Source organism: Triplophysa dalaica, chromosome 8 (assembly GCF_015846415.1).
Source record: "Triplophysa dalaica isolate WHDGS20190420 chromosome 8, ASM1584641v1, whole genome shotgun sequence".
NCBI classification, from domain to species: domain Eukaryota; kingdom Metazoa; phylum Chordata; class Actinopteri; order Cypriniformes; family Nemacheilidae; genus Triplophysa; species Triplophysa dalaica.
Window position 1 is genome coordinate 24,948,290 of NC_079549.1, and position 19,714 is coordinate 24,968,003.

Here is a 19,714-nt window from a genome sequence, read left to right on the forward strand (position 1 = left end):
GTTGTGTAGCAGCACAAGACACACAATGAATGTTAATAGAGAATTGATTATTGTGTTAGAGAAAGTCTGTGTTAGAGCTGAAGGTCAGATGAGGATATCCCAGCATCCCTCTGTCTCTTCTCACACAAACACACTCAGTCTAGAACTTTGGCACAATAAAACATTGTGTACAGTACTTCTTTTAGTGTGTGCGTACAAGTGTGTGCGTACGAGTGTGTGTGCGTGTGTGTATGAGTGTCCGTTTGTGTGTGCGTACGAGTGTGTGTGTGTCTTCGAGTGTGTGTGTCCGTGCATGGGTGTGTGCGTACAAGACTGTGTGTGCGTTTGTGTTCGATTTTGTGTGTCCGTGCGTGCGTGTGTGTGTACGAGAGTGTGTGTGCGCATGTGTCTGTACGTATGAGTGTGTGTGGGTACAAGTATGTGCGTGTTTGTTTGTGTCCGTACGAGTGTGTGTGCGCGATATTGGGTGACATTACATATCAGTGTTGTGTTACTGTAAGCTGCTCTGATGCAATATTGTAACACAGTTGCGTTAATGATGAGAAGATCATGTGTTGTTCATACAGATCTTCAGATCACAGTCATGATGTCCTCTCCCTCACCTTGTGTTGAGATTCTCGTGTCTTATGTTCTATTCATGAAGCAGTCAATTGAGAAAAAATTCAGGTCAGCAGTTGTGGGATTATTGTTTTCTAACATAAAAGACATTTTTGTGACAGTTTACTAGAATGTGAAGATGTGTGACTAGAAGAGTTGTGTGGTCTGTGATTGACAGGTGGATGTGTGTGAGATGTCTTGTGAACATTGTGTTGGAGTACAGAAGTCAGACAGGTTGTGTTTGAACACTTGAGGATATTTCCCAGCATGCCTCCTGTGGTTCTGGAGAAAGAAAGCTTCTGTGTGAAGGTCACACTGCAGTGGAATGTGTGTCTGTGTTTAAATTGCGTGTGGTGTGACTCACGTGTGATCATGTCATCTCTGCTGCAGTGCCGTGAGCTCTGTCTGTGGACATGTCTCTATACACAGACTGTGATCACTCAGACGATATTTGGACACAAGCTTTCTCTGTCTGTAATCTTTCAGTTTTATTAGGTATGGTGCCAATTTGTAATCGGTTCTTATTTTCTGGAAGCAAGTTAATTTGTTTACGTCATTGATCTTATTTTGCCAATAAAGAAGATATTCTTCTTGAGTCGTGTTTAAAATGTGTCTGAGTTTAGACTGTCTGAACTGATCTGATGAGTTCAGCTGATGTTTGTTCAGGAGGTGTAGGAAAGGATCGCTCTCTGGATGTGATGTATTATGTCTGAAAGCACTATGATGGTAGTTGTCTGGTGAACTCTCAGATAAGTGAAACCAGAACTTAGATGCCCTCTTCTGGATTTCAGACAGGAGAGGAAACTTTCCAAGTTCTGCTCTACATCCCAGATTTGAGGTATTTCTGTGAGTTCCCAGGATGTTTTTGCAAAACTCAAGTTGGAAAATTTCCACTGGACATTTGTCCCAGGATTCATAGTTCAGTTGGAATTTGGGGCCCAAGACTTCACTACCATATAGAAGAATGGGTTTGATGACCCCATCAAAGATTTTCAGCCACAGTCTAATAGGGAGGTTCAACTGAAAAAGTGTTTTTCTTAGACCATAATAAACTCTACGGTCTTTCTCAGCAAGTTCTTTAATTGCCATGTTAAATTGTCCTGAAGCAGAGATGGTCAGACCCAAATAGTTATAGTTTGTCACATGACTAAGAATTGATCCCCCAAGTGTAAAAATGTATTTTTTCTCTGTAAAACGACTTTTCTTTAGAAATATGATTATTTTGGTGTTGTCCATGTTTATTGGGAAGGCCCATTCACTGCAGTGATGTTCTAGAACTGACAGACGTTCACGCAGACATTCTTCATTTGGTGACAAAAGCAGAAGGTCGTCCGCATACAAAAGACATTTCATTTCTCTGTCCTCAAGAGTTAAACCAGGACTAGAGGATTCTTCAAGCTTTGTGGCCAATTCGTTGATATAAATATTGAATAAAGTCGGGCTTAGAGAACATCCTTGGCGAACTCCTTTAGTCTGTCTAAAATAGTCAGTTCTTTCGTTGTTGATTTTGATGAAACACTTGTTGTCCTTATACATGTTCTTAATTACATCATAAACTTTTCCCCCTATTCCACTCTGGATGAGTTTAAGAAAGAGCCCGTTGTGCCAAACCGAATCAAAGGCCTTTTTAAAATCTATAAAACAACCAAATATTTTTCCTTGTTTTGTTTGATAAACATGTTTCTTTATAAGTGTATGTAATGTGTATATATGATCAGTGGTCCTTTGTTTGGGCAAAAATCCAATTTGACAGTTATTTAGACTTTTGTTGTCATGGAGAAACTGCACTAATCGCTCATTAATAAAGACCAAGATGGCGGCGCGTGAACATCGCGAGGCTCAGCGTCTCTCCAGTTTTAGCAATTATATAGTGTTTTTCTTGCTCATCTCGGGCCTGTTCGTTAAGAACAGTTGTGCATTCACAACGTACACCCGGCATGAGCTTTTGGATATCGGTTTGCGCATTCCCGGAAGTTATATCAGCAACATTCAACTCGTCCCTGAGATCGTCAAAACCTCCGATGCTACGCACCCCACACGGCCCGGCGGAAGTGCTCGCCGGCGGCGTCGAGATCGTAAACAGAGGCGGGGAAAACGCGGAGGGCTAAGAGCTAAGCTACAGCTAACACCACACCGGCTCTCTTTACCCAGCATTTTCCTTGCTAATGTACGATCATTAGTGAACAAAATGGATGAGGTTCGACTCCGCATCATCGACAACAAAAAACTTTTGAACTGCAATGTCATAATCTTCACGGAAACATGGCTACACAGCGGCATACCGGACAACGCTATTGAGTTAGCGGGCTACAACACACACCGCGCGGATAGAACGGCAGAGGAATCCGGTAAGACAAGAGGAGGTGGACTGTGCATTTATGTCAATAAAGCTTGGTGCACGAACTCTGTTATTGTCGGGAGACACTGTTCGGCTAACCTTGAGTTTCTCATGGTTAAATGTAGACCGTTTTATCTGCCACGGGAATTCACTTCCACCATTATAACGGCAGCTTATATTCCACCGGATGCTGATGCCAAGCTTGCTATGAAAGAACTTCATGCAGCCATCAGTAAACAACAGACTGCTCACCCGGAGGCTGCATTTATTGTTGCGGGAGATTTTAATCACTCAAACTTAAAGACAGTGCTCCCTAAATTTCATCAGCATGTTTCCTGCCACACAAGAGGAAACAAAACTTTAGACCATGTCTATACAAACATGGCTGAAGCTTACACCGCAACCCCCCTCCCCCACCTTGGTCAATCTGATCACCTTTCTTTGTTCCTCACCCCCAAGTATTCACCTCTCATTAATCGTGTGAAGCCATCAATGAAGACCATCAAGGTGTGGCCTGCGGGGGCAGACTTCACACTCCAGGAAAGGTTTCTACACACAGACTGGAGTATGTTTGCTTCTCAGGCCACCAGTGGCTCTCACACGGACATTGACAGCTACACCTCCTCTGTATTGGACTACATCAATACCACCATTGATAGTGTCACAACTCAAAAGCAGATCACCATATACCCTAATCAGAAGCCATGGATGAACAAGGAAGTGCGCCTCCTGTTGAAAGCACGCAACACCGCCTTCAGATCAGGTGATGCACAGGCCTATAGTACTTCCAGGGCAAATCTGAAGAGGGGCATCAAAAAGGCCAAGCACTGCTACAAGTTGAAGCTAGAGGAGCATTTTACCAATTCTGACCCTCGACGCATGTGGCAGGGCATCCAGGCCATTAGTGACTATAAACCCAACCACTCCATCCCCATAACCACAGATGCTGCCTTTCTGAACGAGCTTAATGACTTTTATGCACGCTTTGAGAGAGACAATAAGGAACCTGCCACCAGGCTCACACCTTCCACCGACCACCCAATCATCACAGTAAATTCCACAGATGTTTTCACTGCACTAAGCCGGATAAATGCGCGCAAGGCTGCTGGCCCTGACGGCATCCCTGGTCGCGTACTCCGGGCATGTGCGGAGCAGCTCGCTGGGGTCTTCACGGACATCTTCAACCTGTCCCTCGCCCAAGCAGTTGTTCCAGCATGTTTCAAATCCACCTCCATTGTGCCCATTCCAAAACATTCCAGCCCGACATGCCTGAACGACTACCGCCCTGTAGCACTCACACCCATTGTTATGAAGTGCTTTGAGCGGCTGGTCCTGTCACACCTAAAAGACTCTTTACCATCCACACTGGACCCATACCAATTTGCCTACCGTAGCAATAGGAGCACAGATGATGCAGTGTCCATGGCGCTGCACTCAGTGCTCACACATCTGGACAATAAGGACACTTATGCACGCATGCTGTTTGTAGACTTCAGCTCTGCATTCAATACCGTAATCCCTTCCAAGCTAATCATCAAACTTGGAAACCTAGGCATTAACAATACAACCTGCAACTGGATTATGGATTTCCTGACGAACAGGCCTCAGCTTGTTAGGTTAGGCCACATCTGCTCCACCACAACCACCCTTAACACTGGTGTACCACAGGGCTGCGTACTGAGCCCCTTTCTCTACTCCCTTTTCACACTCGACTGCAGGCCTGTGAATGGATCTAACTCCCTCATCAAGTTTGCAGACGATACAACAGTGATTGGTCTCATCAGCAACAACGATGAGACTGCTTACAGGGAGGAGGTACGGCACCTTGCCACATGGTGCTCAAACAACAACCTGCTCCTTAACACTTCAAAGACAAAGGAGATCATCGTGGACTTCAGGAAGGCGAAAGGAGGCACACACGACCCCATCCACATTAACGGGACGGCTGTTGAACGTGTTTCCAGTTTTAAGTTCCTGGGGACCCACATTTCGGAGGACCTGTCCTGGACCACCAACACCTCATGCCTGGTCAAGAAGGCTCACCAGCGTCTCTTCTTTCTGAGGACACTGAAGAAGAACCAACTGTCTTCAACTATCCTGGTGAACTTCTATCGCTGCACGATAGAGAGCATCCTGACCAACTGTGTCACAGTCTGGTACGGGAACTGTTCTGTTGCTGAGCGCAAGGCACTGCAGCGGGTGGTGAAAACAGCCCAGCGCATCACAGGAACTACACTCCCTTCCATTGAGGACATCCAGAAGAAACGCTGTCTGCGTCGAGCTCGCAGCATTCTCAAGGACTCCTCTCACCCCGCTCATAGACTGTTTACTCTCCTGCCTTCCGGTAGGCGCTTCAGGTGCCTCCGGGCAAGAACCAGCAGACTAGGAAACAGCTTTTTTCCCAGAGCTGTTTCATTATTGAACTCTGCTCCCCACTGATTTCACTACCCTCATAACTTTAACTTAATGCTGCTATTACAATGTTTACATTGCACTACAGGGCTGCCATGCATGACGGAACTGTACACACCAGTACTTCATGTATCTGCTCTACCGGACTGTTTACACGCATCATTTGCACTCTATACTGCTCACTTGCACACCAGGAACATTACACTGAATGCTCATTTGCACTAATGGACTACTTTCATAACTGCATTAACTCATCTACTGCACTGTAACTTTCATAACTGCATTAACTCATCTACTTCACTGTAACCTTAATAACTGCATTAACTCATCTACTGCACTGTAACTTTAATAACTGCACTAACTCACCTACTGCACTGTAACTCATCTATTGCATTATTGCATCTATCGCATAACTAACTGCATCTACTCATCTATTGCACTATAACTTCAATAACTGCATTAACTCATCTACTGCACTGTGACTGTATATCTGCATCTACTCATGTATTGCACCGTACCTTTAATAACCACATTAACTCATCTACTGCACTGTAACTTTAATAACCACATTAACTCATCTACTGCACTGTAACTTTAATAGCTAATGTCTGTAACTAATGCACACTCAAGTCACTTGCACTATTGTATAGTCTATATTGTTATCTGTTCATAACCTCCTGTACATTAATGTTCACAGTATATAGCCTTCTGTATATATTGTTCATAGTACATACCGATTGTCATATTTTCATAGTACATGCCCAACGTAAATTATTTTCCTAATATTGTATTCTGTATTTATTCACACTGTATATCTGCACTTGCTAATTGCACTTCTGGTTAGACCTAAACTACATTTCGTTACACTGTACCTGTATATGTGTAATGACAATAAAGTTGAATCTAATCATCTAATCTAATCTAATAATGGAGCAGAATAGTTTGCCGAGGTTACTGTAGTTATCAGGGTCACATTTGTCCCCTTTTTTGAAGATTGGTGTTATTTGACTTTCTTTCTATTCCTCAGGAAAGTGTCCTGATCTCAACAGCAAATTAAATAATTGGAGAATGGCATCTCTTAATTTAGGGCTGCTATATTTCAACATCTCATTTTTTATTCCGTCTGGGCCACAAGATTTTTTATTTTTCAGAGATTTTATTTTTTCTGTCAGTTCATTTCATGAAATAGGACTGTCTAATTGGTTCATTTGGTCTTTGATAGTGTGTTCTAGTTCATGTAGATGGGAGGTCAGGTGTTTTTGGGAGGGGTTTGGATCATTTTGTGTATAAAGGTTACCAAAATGTTCGGTCCAAATATGTGGATCATCGATGGGAATGTGTTTTTCTTTTTTAGACTTATTTAAATGATTCCAAAAGTCCCAAAATGAATTTTGGTTTACTGCTTCTTCAATCATGTTAAACTTAGTTGTCATATGTTCAACTTTTTTTCTCTTTAACAGTGACTTGTATGTTTTAAGGGTTTGTTGATAAAGAGCACGTGTCTGATGGTCTGAAGGATCTCTGTGTTTTTTATTTGATAACATTCGTAGTTCTCTTCTAGACATTTGACATTCTTTATCAAACCAGTCATCTTTGTCCATCTCTTTCTTACCATGGTTCAATTTGATTATGTTCAAAGATTTGTTGGCCACATTCCAAAAAATATTACGTAATTGTTTTGTTGCCAGATTGACACTTTTCTCATCTTCTTTAAACACGGAGAGAAGAAATGTTTCTATCATGTTTTCAGATTGAGTGTTACTGAGCTTCATATTGTTCACGACTGGATCTCCTCCAGTAAAATCTTCTCGGCAGGGGAAACAGTTTGTGTTTGTGATGTGAAGCTGGTAAAGGATGAAGGGATTTGTTTAAACTAATGACTATGTGGCAGTGGTCTGATAAAGGTAACTGTGGCATGACTGTGAAATAATTGATCTTGTTTTGCTGTAAATCTGTGATGACATAGTCAACGGTGCTGCTGCCCAGACGTGAGCTGTATGTAAACTGACCCATAGAATCACCTTTTGTTCACCCATTAACTATATATAGACCCAGACTTTTGCACATCTGTATGACTTGTTTACCATTTTTGTTTATAGTGTCATCATAGTTCTGACGGGGTTTAGTTTTAACTTTGTTTTGCTGTACATTTGAAATCTTGATATATTTATCTCCAGTAGAACTAATGATGTCCAGTTCTTTCCCAGTTCTTGCATTGAAGTCCCCCATTAACAGAACTGATCCTAAAGACTGGAACTGAATGATCTCCGACTGTAATGTTGGGAAAATGTCTTCATCATAATATGTAGACTCGTGTGGAGGGATGTATGCGGCACACATGTATGTGTCCTCATCTGAACACATGAGTTCTCTTTTCATTTTTAGCCAGATATGTGTTTTCCCTTGTTTAACAGGCTGAATGTAATGCAGCAGTTGTTCTTAAAACCACACAATTATTCCTCCAGAATCCCGTCCAACTTTCACATGAGGACGCTTAACTGATGGTACAAATATTTCTTTGTAATTTAAAGGAGCGGAGATCTGACATTCTAACCGACTCCAGGTCTCAAGTAATATTATGATATCAGAACTATGTACAATATTTACAAGATCAGGGTTTCTGTGTTTCTCTCCAAAAGCAGAAGAATACATTCCCTGAATGTTATAGCATGTTATTTTAAGGGAGGACATGCTATTGTTTTCTTTAACCAGAAATAATGTATGATTTCTCGATCACGTTGTGCAGATAAAAGGCAATATTGCAGAGTAAATATTAAGTAAAGTAAATGTAGAAAGAAATAAACATGTGTATAATATAAATCATGAAAAATAAATATTTAAATGAATAGATGAATGTACCTAACTATCATTACATATTTAGTGTAAGAAGTTGTCACATATGAGTTTCAGCATGTGTTTGATCTGATGGAGGTCTCTGTTGTCTGCTGTGGTGTAACTGACCGTCTGTCTGACTCTCTCCTCATGGACACGATGTGTTGTGTGAGGACTTCTTAAAGTTGCCTCCTTTAGTGTTTGTGCGAACAGTCTCATGCCGTCTCTATGGATGTGGATGTGATCGAACAGATGGTCATGACTGATGCGCTGATGGTTTGCGATGGAGACGTTCTTCAGTTGGGCACAGACTCTGGCTAACTCTCCGTTAATTTGGTAAATGATGTTTTGTGGAATGTCTCGACGGGGCAGAAGGGTTGAGAAGATGACTTTAGCGCTGGGGTAGATCCTGCAGGCTGTTCTCAGTACATCTGACAGAGCTTTGGTGGCGTCTGTTCTTCTTCCGGTGAGGTCGTTGGTTCCAGTGTGGAGTATGATGTGTGTTGGTGCGCCCAGCACATCTTCTCTCAGTAGATTCAGTGCAGACTGGGAGGTGGGACACCAAAACTTCTTCACGTTTCTTCCTGGAAATAGTCGTCTCTGATGGAGGTGATGACCGTTGGAGTCACACAGGATGACGATGTTCTCTTTTCTCATCTCTTCTCTGTTGGTGCTGTTGGGTGATGTTGTTGTCAGTGGATTGCTCTGTCTGACGCTGCTCTTCTTCCCCCTGTTGTCTTGTGAATTAATTGTTTGTGTGATTGTAGTAGAAGAGATGCTCTTTCTTTGTGTGCCGATGTTCTGTCCATGTTGTGTTGTGTTTGTGCTGTTCCTCTCAGTAGATGTGCTCTGTGTTGATGGGACGATGTCTTGCAGACGTTGTGTCTCCTCAGCAGAAGAGATGCTCTGTGATAGTGTGTTGACTTCAGGCTGATGTTGTGCTGTGTTCTCAGTGGATGAGTTGTTGTGTTGTATGAGTGTGTTTAATTGTCTCCTCATCTCGTCTGTCTGTCTCTCTATGATGATGTAGTGTTGTTCTCTTGTGACCAGCTCCTGTATCACTCTCCTCAGCTCCTGTCGCAGCTCCTCATTGTCCTCCTCCAGCTGTCTGACAGTGGTGTGTAGTTGTTTCATGTGTTGTGTGTTGGGATGGTTGATCAGACTCTGGAGTTGGTGAAGACTGTTGCTGGTTTCCTCTTTAAACAGACAGTAGTCCTGCTCCAGTTCTGACAGGTTGTCTCTCAGGATCTTTATTTTAGGTGAGGTTGGAGTGCTGATGTCTCTGTATGTTGGAGCAGAATATGATCTTTGATCAGTGTTGTTGTCCGCTGTGGTGCACGTCTCATCTGGTGAGATGTTCTTCACTTCAGGATCTTTCTTTATTTTTTGAACCTTCATTTTCAAGTTTTTGAAGTTCCTTTGAAATTCCTCTAGACTGGACTCTGGTCCCTGAACCATGACTGTCCCATTGTGATACAGATTTACAATAATCTTGAAGTCATTTTCTCCCTCCAGTGTGAGCTGTCTACCTTTACTGATTCCTCCTCTTCTGCAGCAGGTCATGTTAGATGAGAGGACTGTGTGCCAGACTGAAGGGTGTTCAGTGAAGAACAGCAGGTTACAGCGAACTCTGTTCTCTTCTGCTCCAGTATAGTCTGACAACAGCATCTCTGGGTTTTCTTTTAGGATTATTTCTTTTATCTTCCTCTTTTCTTTCGTTGATTTAACATCCGCTGAATATAATATATCCAGCTCCTCTTCATTTTTAAAAGATGCCTCTGCTTCAACAGTTTTAACTGTCATGACTAGAGTGTACTGACTCTATATTAACTTTAGATGTTTCCAGAAATGTAATTTGAGGTCTTACCCTAATAATCTTCTGCCTCTTTTGTTCTTGAGTTAGTATCCAATCACGTACACTATGTTTTAGTCGAAAAAACATACATTATCTGGCAAAAAAATATGCAAAATCATGAGCTGATGACTTTGCTGCCAACTGCCATCTCTCTCTCTCTCAAGATTCAAGATTCAAGATTCAAAGGATCTTTATTGGCATGATAAAATAAAATTTACATTGGCAAAGCAAAAGATTAAATATAAACATGCAGAAATACAGATTAAGATAAAAAATAAAATAGAATAAAATTAAAAGTCTATAAGTAAAAATCTATATATATATACATCTCAATATAAACAGAAAAACAGTTTTAATTAAAGTTCTCAATGAGGGTGATAGTGTCAGTTTGTGTGTGTTGTCCTGTCAGTGTTGTGTTGTGCTGGTTGTTCTTTGGTCGTGGCAGGACTTGACATATCTTGCAGCAGGTTTGAGCTTCTTGACTTTTCTCCCAGTATGTATGAGATCTTGTCCTTTTGTTGAAACTGGTCAAAGTCTTTGTGTAAGTTTGTAAACTGGGGGAAGAATGTTTCTCTGATGTGTGTGTAGTTGGGACAGGAGAGGAGAAAGTGCAGCTCTGTTTCCACTTGATTGTGTGTGCAGTGTGGACACAGTCGCTCTTCTCTCGGTGTCCATGTGTGTCTGTGTCTGCCCGTCTCTACAGTGAGCTGGTGATCACTGAGTCTGTACATGCTCAACACTTTTCTTAGTTTAGGGTCTGATACGCTTGTGAGGTATTCTGACACTTTATATTCTCTCTTTAGTGACAGATAGCATTCCACTTTACTTTGCTGAGCTGTTGCTTCTGTCCAGTGTTGGAGATATTTCTCTTTTTGTCTTTTCATCATTTGGTTTAGTCTGGCTGGGGTTTGGGGTTGACTTGGGCATGTTTGGGGTTGTAGAGTTAGTTGTGAGATCAGTTGGATGAAGGGGTTTCTCTCTGGGCTCAGCTCTTGATGACTTAAGGCTTTGTGATGGAGTGTGTCTGTGTCGCTGTTCTTAAGGTGTGTGTAGAATTTTAAAGCTCTCTCTCTCTCTCTCACTCTCTCTCTCTCTCTCTCTCTCTCTCTCACTCGTATTCTCACTCTCACTCTCTCTCTCTCTCTCTCACACGTATTCTCACTCTCAATCTCTCTCTCTCTCTCTCTCTCTCTCTGAATCTCTCCCCCTCTCTCTCACGGTCAGGTTTAAGCATCCTCTGGCTCTGTTACATGCTGCGTGTTCTGAGTTTAAAGAATGCTACACAACCCTCCACCATTTTCTACAAATCACTTTCTAAATCAAATTAAAACAGATTACTGACAGAATATTTTCTTGTGTTAAGGAAAGATTGTTACTCATTTTTGACAGCGTATAAAGCATTTAAAGGGGCAGTTGATTTAAAACACACAAAAACAAAAGAAGATATTTTGAGATGTTTTGTGTTGAAGAAAGAAACTCATACAGGTTTGACATCCCTCTTGAAAAACCAGCATATGCTTTTTGATTCAACAGTGACGACATGAGGATGAAGAAACGTTGAATGTTGTGATGATGTGATATCATTGTGCTGCAGTATCTCTGTAGTGATGATGATGATGATATAAGACACACACACACGCTTCCAGCTACACAAGCTCTATTTCATGCATTGTTGGGTTGTGAAATGTGTCGGAGTGGATTTGATAATGCAGCACAAGCATGCGTCACATTCTCAGCGTGCTGCGGCACAGCAGCAGAATAAACTCTCTTCACATCGAGGACTGATCAAGTTATTATATCATGTGTTCTGGATTCTATAATTACATATAGACATTTTTCACTAGTTCTATATGAATTTAATTCTTAATCTAGTTATTTATTGTGTGTTTCTTTCACTGTGTTTTCTGTTCAGCTGCTTTGCAACAATGTGTCTATTGAAGTGTGTGTTTCTTTCTGTTTGTGTGTGTATTTGTGTGTTAACAGTGGACTTTGAGTTTCTGGACGTGTCATGTTTGCGGTCAGTGAGAGAGTTTGTCCGGAGGTTTAAAGATCGAGGTCGTCCACTGCACGTTCTCATCAATAATGGTACTGTCATCTAGAGCTGCACGATTCTCCATAAATTGAGGATTTTTTCTTTGCTTCAAAATGATGACATATTTCATGGTTAACCTACAGTTACTATGGTGAGAAATGTTTAACCTCAAATTCCATAAGTAAACTAGAGTTTTTTTTTTTACTTTAAATGCAAAAGCTTAACTTCCTAAAAAGTATAAATACAGTGAATTAACTTGTATATGAAATATTTCTGAATAATATGAATAAAACAAATTCATAAGGTGACACTTTTTTATTTTGTACATTTGCCTGATATCTACAGACCGCTTGAAGGGGTCTTTACAGAAAGACACTACTGATAAACATAACAACGCAGTATTCTCACCTGTAAACAGTTTAAAATAACCCGAAAACATGAAATGATGGGCAACTTGATGAAGAGCTCTAATAGCGCAGCTTCTCTATTAGCGTTAATAGAGTTATATGCGCTCTGATGACGTGTTTTACCATAATGACGGATATAAACGCTCACTAGGATTTGTCCGCGCTACAAACTACAAGTGTTAGTTTCGTTACAAACATGTCCAGTTATGATGTGAAGCATAATCAGAACAATGTATCACAATCCTGACACTCATAAGAACAGTTTTGTTGTCAGGCTGTATTTACTTTATATGTTGGTCTGTTATTTGGTGTGAGATTAATTTAGGAGAGTAGTAGTTTGTAAACGCGTCATATGTGTGAGTTGGCAACTCTCTGCTTTAATCCCAGTATCGTCACTAGTGTGATCATTTGACACAGAAATAATGATTGTGTGTGTTTTGAAAAGAATGTTTGTGACTTCGTTACATACCTTATGATAATGATTTTAACTTCTGCGGAAACGACAGCAAATATTGAAGCGTTATGATTTTAGTCCGAGGTGTAAGTTAATAAACACACGAGAATCGTTGATTTTCATTAATGAGATCGTCTGGTGTTTGAAACGAGATCTGGATCTTTTAATGATTAATCGTGCAGCTCTACTGTCATCCTAACATCACACATGTGGAAAAACTCTCTGTCATCATATCTGGACTCAGCAGATCTCTGCATGTAATGTGATGTGGAGCGTGTATAGCGTGTGAAGATGAGGACACACCATCATCACATCATCTGATTCATTTCACTTCTATCAAGTGTCAGATGAAATCATGAGATAAATCAACCTTTTTCCAAGCTGTCTGTGACTTGATCAGACATGACCTTTGACCCACAGATGTGAATGTTTCCTGTGTTATTGTCACATCAGTCAGTCAATAAGAAATGATGTCCAACCACATCCCGTTCCTGATTAGAATCTATTTATGTCACATGTTTGATAACAAAAAAACACAAGGAACAAAATGTCACATATGATCTGTGCTGTGATGTGATTTCATTGAGTTGTGTTGATGTGTCTCTGAGATGTGTGTGGTGTTGTGTGTTTCAGCCGGTGTGATGCTGCTTCCTGAAGGCAGAACAGCGGATGGATTTGAGACGCATTTTGCCACCAATTACCTGGGTCACTTCCTGTTGACCCGCCTGCTGCTGGAAACCCTGGTGCATTCTGGGAAAGATGAGTCGTATTCTAGAATCCTCAACGTCTCTTCGTCTGCTCACCACGCTGCTGATCTCCGTCTGCACGACCTTCAAAACGTGTGGGTATAAAAACACATTCCTATTGAAATGAAATAAGCACACAGTGCGTCTTACCTGACGCGAAACAGACGAGATCAGATCACGTCAGATGAGATCAGATGTTGCCTGGAGTATAAATGCAGTGGAATTTAATATCAGGGAATTTTCTGAATCACATGTGATACTGGATATAAGTTGTCATGATCATGTTGTCATGTAGAGCAGTGGTTCTCAACGCCTTTGTGTCAGGGGCATTACTTTGCGGACACCCAAATAATGACTAATAGTCTTAAACTAAACATTTTAATTAAACCAAAAACATATTGAGTTATACAATGCTGAAACATCCATTCTGTTTGTTGGTGGTCTTATTTTCTGCACAAAATGACTGATTTATTGATATATTTCATAAAATGCCACAATATCCGTGGACTCCAGGTTGAGAAGCAGATGACCGCTGCATTCACACACGCCATCAAATGACCATCACAGAAAAGTTCATCATTCATCAAAACATCTTGATTTGTGCTCCACAGACGTCACATAGAGGTCATGAGAGTGAACAGATGATTTTGTGGATTTGTGTCTCGTGTTTGATGGTGTGAATGTGATGCTGAAGGGTCAGGATGACTTCACACTCTGTTATCTGGTGTCTATATCCAACCCAATCTCATGGGAACACAGATCCTTCTCTTCTTCTTTTTCCTCAATGACTCTGCGTAATGGTATTGTAGTTTTTAATACAGCAAGACCGACCTACCGTAGTTATATTATTCAAACAAGTAGAAACAAAACACTCCATTGAACGCAATAGCAGCTGCCTCCCAACATGGCGGCACATTCAACACGGCATGACGTCGATTGACAAACTCTATACACAGACCACGTGTGTGTGTACATTTATATATTTCTAACCTAATATCAAAAGAAGTCGCACAGACTTTTGGATTCTGGTAACCAACACCTCACATCACCCCAAACCCTTCAATCACAGCCGCAAAGGCTTATTTAGCTCAAAATGCTAGTTTCACGAGGTGGCAAAGCAATGATAAATGGCTCCGCTAAACCCGCCCCTAAACCTGACGTCACAGGGGAAAACCTACAAATGGAATTCACACTTATGATACATGTGAGAGATATCACGTATTAAAGTCTTTTGATTGAAAGTCGTGCTGACTGACATGAATAAAGGGGAAGAATTGGTATTGATGAACATGAATGAATAGATTACTGTTCGTGACAATTTCACAAGTTCCGTGAGACTTTGTTGCAACAGTTTATTATTGTGTCACTATAGTAAGTGTGTAGTTATTATGGTTTATGGGAAAAGTGTTTGTCAGAGCTCTTGTTATTCTTCATTTTGACAGTTTTTAATTTTACTCCAGACATTATTATATACCAGTTCAAAATATTGGTAATGGGTCTTCTTGACCTGTAATAATCCACATCGGCTGAAAAAGGAATCTGGGACGACTTCTAGTGTCTATTGTGTTGAGTTGTGTGAGGGTCAGTGTTATGTGTGTATGTGCAGACGGTGTCACAGCGCTCACGAGGCGTACAGCGGGAGTAAACTGGCTCAGGTCATGTTCACATATCATCTGTGTGAGGAGCTTGAGTCCAGCGGAGCGCCAGTGACGGTCAACGCTGTAGATCCAGGTGTGGTGAACACAGGACTGTACTCTCATCTCTGCTGTCTCACACGATACGCACACAAACTCATCGCACACTTCTTATTTAAGGTGAGATTTCAGCAGCACATTCCTTTGCAAACACATTTTAACGACCCAAAAGAAATATGTCTGTTTAACAAAAGTTGAGATTTTCACTTCATTATTTTTTTGTCTTAGTTTTGTTTTTGTTTACCGACATGTTCTTGCGTGTTTTATGAGGTTGTTACACGTGTCAATAAGTCATTTTGTCATGATTCAGTGACCACAGAATATGTGAGTGTGTTCATACACAGAGTGTTTGACAGAGCTGATTTAAACAGACACTCTTTTGTGCGATGATGAATCATTTAAGGCTCTGACCTCATCACGTGACCTTTGGGAAGCTTTTGCCCTCCAGACGCCGCTCACTGTAACATACACACACAGACACACGCAAACACACACAAACACATGAATACACACACTTGCACACAAACAACTGCACACACACGAATGCACAAACACACGCGCGCATACACACACACAAACACACACACATACATGAATGCTCAAACACACACACAACTGCACATACATACCTGCACACACATGTACATACACACACAAATGCACACACACACACAAACACACACACATGTGCACCAACTCAAACACACACACCCAACTGCACAGTGAACACACACACAAATGCAAACACAACTGCAGAAACACAACTGCAGAAACACACACAACTGCACAAACACACACGAAAAGAAAAGAGTGATTGACGTGATCATATATATATTTCTTCTGAATCAGACTCCAGCCGACGGGGCAGCGACGGCGGTTTATTCAGCGCTCTCTCCTCATCTGGAGCGAGTCAGTGGATGTTATCTGCATGAAGGACGATGTGTTGAATCCTCATCAAACTCGTATGATAAAGATCTTCAGACACGACTCTGGCAGAACACATGCGATCTGTTGAACCTTCAACATTCACTGGAGCTTCACGCTCACATCACACCAGAACTGAAATGACTCGTGAGTCAACTCCACTCCTTCTCTTTGTGTTGACAATCTCTTGATACCGAAGAACTGTGATTGGCTGCGGTGTGATGATGGAAGCGCTTTTGTTTGAGAAGGGCTCAGAGCATCACACAAACTGAGTGTGTTTGTGTGGTACTGTCTTCCAGAGAGTGTGTGACACACCTGTGACCTCGCTGTGCTGTAGTGACCTCTCATCTGTTGTGTGTTTGTTTGAATGTAGCTTGTGTTTTCACCACGACTCATTGCTGTGATCTCACTGTGACATTACACATGTGTTTGGGAATGAAACGCTCACTCTGATAAAAGGTTGTAATGGTCATATCACTAGACCTTCAGTGATTGCTTTATAAGCTACACAACATCAGTACAACACACAATAACTGATGACATGTTTTGTGTTGCAGCATTGATGCATTAATATACTGTGAAATATCATGATCAAACCCGCTCACGTTTACAAACTAAAACACTGTACTCCTGCTGACTCATCACGGTAAGATCTCATTCATAAATGACATGAAGAAACAATGTAGTTCAGCATTTATTTATCTTGTTTCAGATGAATCCATGCCGCTGGTGTTTTCTTCATTGTTAGTTGATGTTTTTAGCTAATGTTAACAGAAAAATATATTTGTTCTAGTTTGTAGCAGAGCCATTGAGAGAGCGAGTCGTTTTTTTCACAGCAATGGCGGTTCATGGAGGCTCACAATAGTTCCTAAATATTTGGACTAAACAGACCAACTGAGGTAAACTTCTAACCCTTTTAAAGACCAAAGCCGTTTAATGAATAAAAAAATGAAAAAAATAAAGCATTTAAAGAGAAAACATTAGTTCCTGGAACTATCTGAAGGCTCCATCACGTGATGTTCCAGCGTTTTGGACTTCCGTTGGCAGAACACTCTCTCTCAATGGCTCTGGTTTATAGGTTATTTCTGTCATCTCAGTCTCAATCTAGACGTGATGATGTCCCTCTTGGTTCGTTCTGAAGCACTCAATGAACATACGCACAGAGAAACAAACGTTAAGGTTTGCGTCACATGTAATATACCAAGCACATCACTTTATAGGACTTTATCACACATTATCTGTGATCTTCTGTGAAAATGTACATATTCATAAGTGTTCATGTGTGAAAGTTTTTTTTGGGGAAACACATCTTTGTGTGAAATATGAAATGAGTGGGTCTGCAATGTCCTTTAAAGATTGTTCTTAATGTTATTGTATGGTTGCATAAACGAAGATTATAGCACTTCAGTATCTTCACAACAGCGGGAAGATTAATGTCAGATTTTTCACTGAATATGCAAATAGCTCATCTATTGTACTGTTTATTTGTTAAGTAAGGGATAATTCACTGTTAGCCGTGTGTTATGTAAGTGATAATGTACAGGCAGCTGGTTGTTATCACAGAAATAATCACCGTCAGTGTGATCAGGACGTGAAGGTGAGGGTCTTGTCACACTGAAGGGGTTTATTTGGTGATAACAGCCGGCTGCTTGTACATTATCCCACTTATTACACGGCTACTTGAAACATGAGAAATAAAACTGGACATAAAAGGTGAATTAAAAAAATAGCAATTTTTTACTGAGTACAGCAGTTTACTTTCGGTTTTAAGATAAAAAACGCTGTTCAAACGTCACAAACAGACAAATTGGTTTATTCTTTTGTTAATATTATATGAAATTAATGTTTGTGTAATATTAAGCGGTCCCCTCAAAATGATTTGCAGCATCCGGGTTACAGGGTGTTATTAGTTTTAGGCAGTTGTTATTTGAAAATAACAACCCTTTGAATGTCGGGACTGGCCTATCAGAATCAAGCATTCAAATGAGCCGTGTAATAAAGGATTTTAATGCACGATGTAGGAGCGTTTGCGGAGGGTGATTGCCTCCGTGAAGGAGGGCTAGCCATGGATTATCCTTCTTATACCACGTTTAAATACCCCCGCTTATACCAAGTTAAAGCTTTTATTGATGTTTATGGTGTCATTTTCGATCAAACAGGTGAATATGAGGTTATTTTCTCTGTTAATATAAAATGTATTCATGACTGGAGCTATCTGTGTGTTAAAGGCTTTTAATGCACACCTTCCAGCCAATCAGAATCCAGTATTCAAACAGACCATGGTATAAATATAAATAATAGACATTCTATTATATGATCATTTCATGTTTAATGAAAACAGCACCTGCGGCAAAATGTTGTCTTGATTTTCTTAAAACAAACTTTTTCAAGAAAACCTGCCATTAAGTGATAAAAACAACACGACTCCAAGTCATAAAACAACAGTGATGTGTGGAAGTGGAAGAAAAATGTTTAATGATGATATTCTCACGGTGTCATGTCAAATTAAATGTGTATCTTTATGTCTGTCGTGTTGTAAATGAAGAGCTTTGTGTCACTTTTAAAAGTTTAAAACATCTTAATAATGTAAAATATGAGAGATTTGTTAAATGTTTATGTGTGATTATGTGTTTACATGCACTTTAGCAAATGTTTAAAAAAGCTGAAAGCAGGTGATGGTAATGTGATTTCAACTCTTAAGAATTCAAGCACACTGAGATGAGAAAGTTCAGTTGGTTTGATTTTGGGGAGAATGTGACGTGATTTGCTTAAACTTGAACTGAGTTTTAAAGGTTGGTAAATAGATTTGACTGAATGATTTTTCTGTATGAAATATAACTTGAATTCCTTCTGCCAGCTGTGATGATATGATGCATTTGTGGAAATACTGGAAATATTCGACCAAAGTTAACAATATGACATAAACAAAATTCTTCTTTAAGCTATGACCCGTATGAGAATTATGCATTATGAAGTTTATTCTATTTATCTCATGTTGTCACTGTGTTATTCTTTGTGTCATTTATAAGCCTCTGATCACATGCAATAACAGCTCAACACTTCAACACTTTTTGTTTTTGTTTTTTAAAGCCTCAATATCCTTCCAGAATGTGCCATAAAAAACATTTGCAATAATAAAAGCAGTCATATTTCTTTAATACAAGAGTCCTTCTTGTCTTCATGTTGTGTTATATCTGTGATGGCCTGCAGGCTTTGAGACACACAGATGAAGAAGAGCGGTTCTTAATGTTCTCCGTCTGTGAATCTGTTCATCATGTTTAACCAACATCTCTTATAAAACATTATTTATAAACACAAGTGAACAACTGGCGTGTACACTGACTGTGGATGTTATAGAACAGAGAAACACAAAGTCATGTGTACGTCTCAGACTTTCTCACTCAACACAATGGAAGTGAAGGA

The 19,714-nt window shown here is 40.4% G+C and overlaps 1 protein-coding gene across 5 annotated transcripts in view; it reads left to right on the top strand.

Annotated features, from left to right (window-relative positions):
- The window catches only part of LOC130427296 (dehydrogenase/reductase SDR family member on chromosome X-like), a 21,298-nt gene extending 1,842 nt beyond the window's left edge, over positions 1 to 19,456 (top strand). For 4 of the 5 annotated variants that reach the window (XM_056754633.1, XM_056754635.1, XM_056754636.1 and 1 more), the window contains 4 exons: positions 12,018 to 12,119; positions 13,561 to 13,768; positions 15,280 to 15,487; positions 16,217 to 19,456. In XM_056754633.1, the coding sequence (XP_056610611.1) occupies positions 12,018 to 12,119; positions 13,561 to 13,768; positions 15,280 to 15,487; positions 16,217 to 16,435 (737 nt within the window). In that variant the 3' untranslated portion in view covers positions 16,436 to 19,456. The remainder of the gene's footprint in view (positions 1 to 12,017; positions 12,120 to 13,560; positions 13,769 to 15,279; positions 15,488 to 16,216) is intronic. The other variant, XM_056754634.1, reaches the window with a different exon arrangement.
- Positions 19,457 to 19,714: the final 258 nt, after the last annotated feature.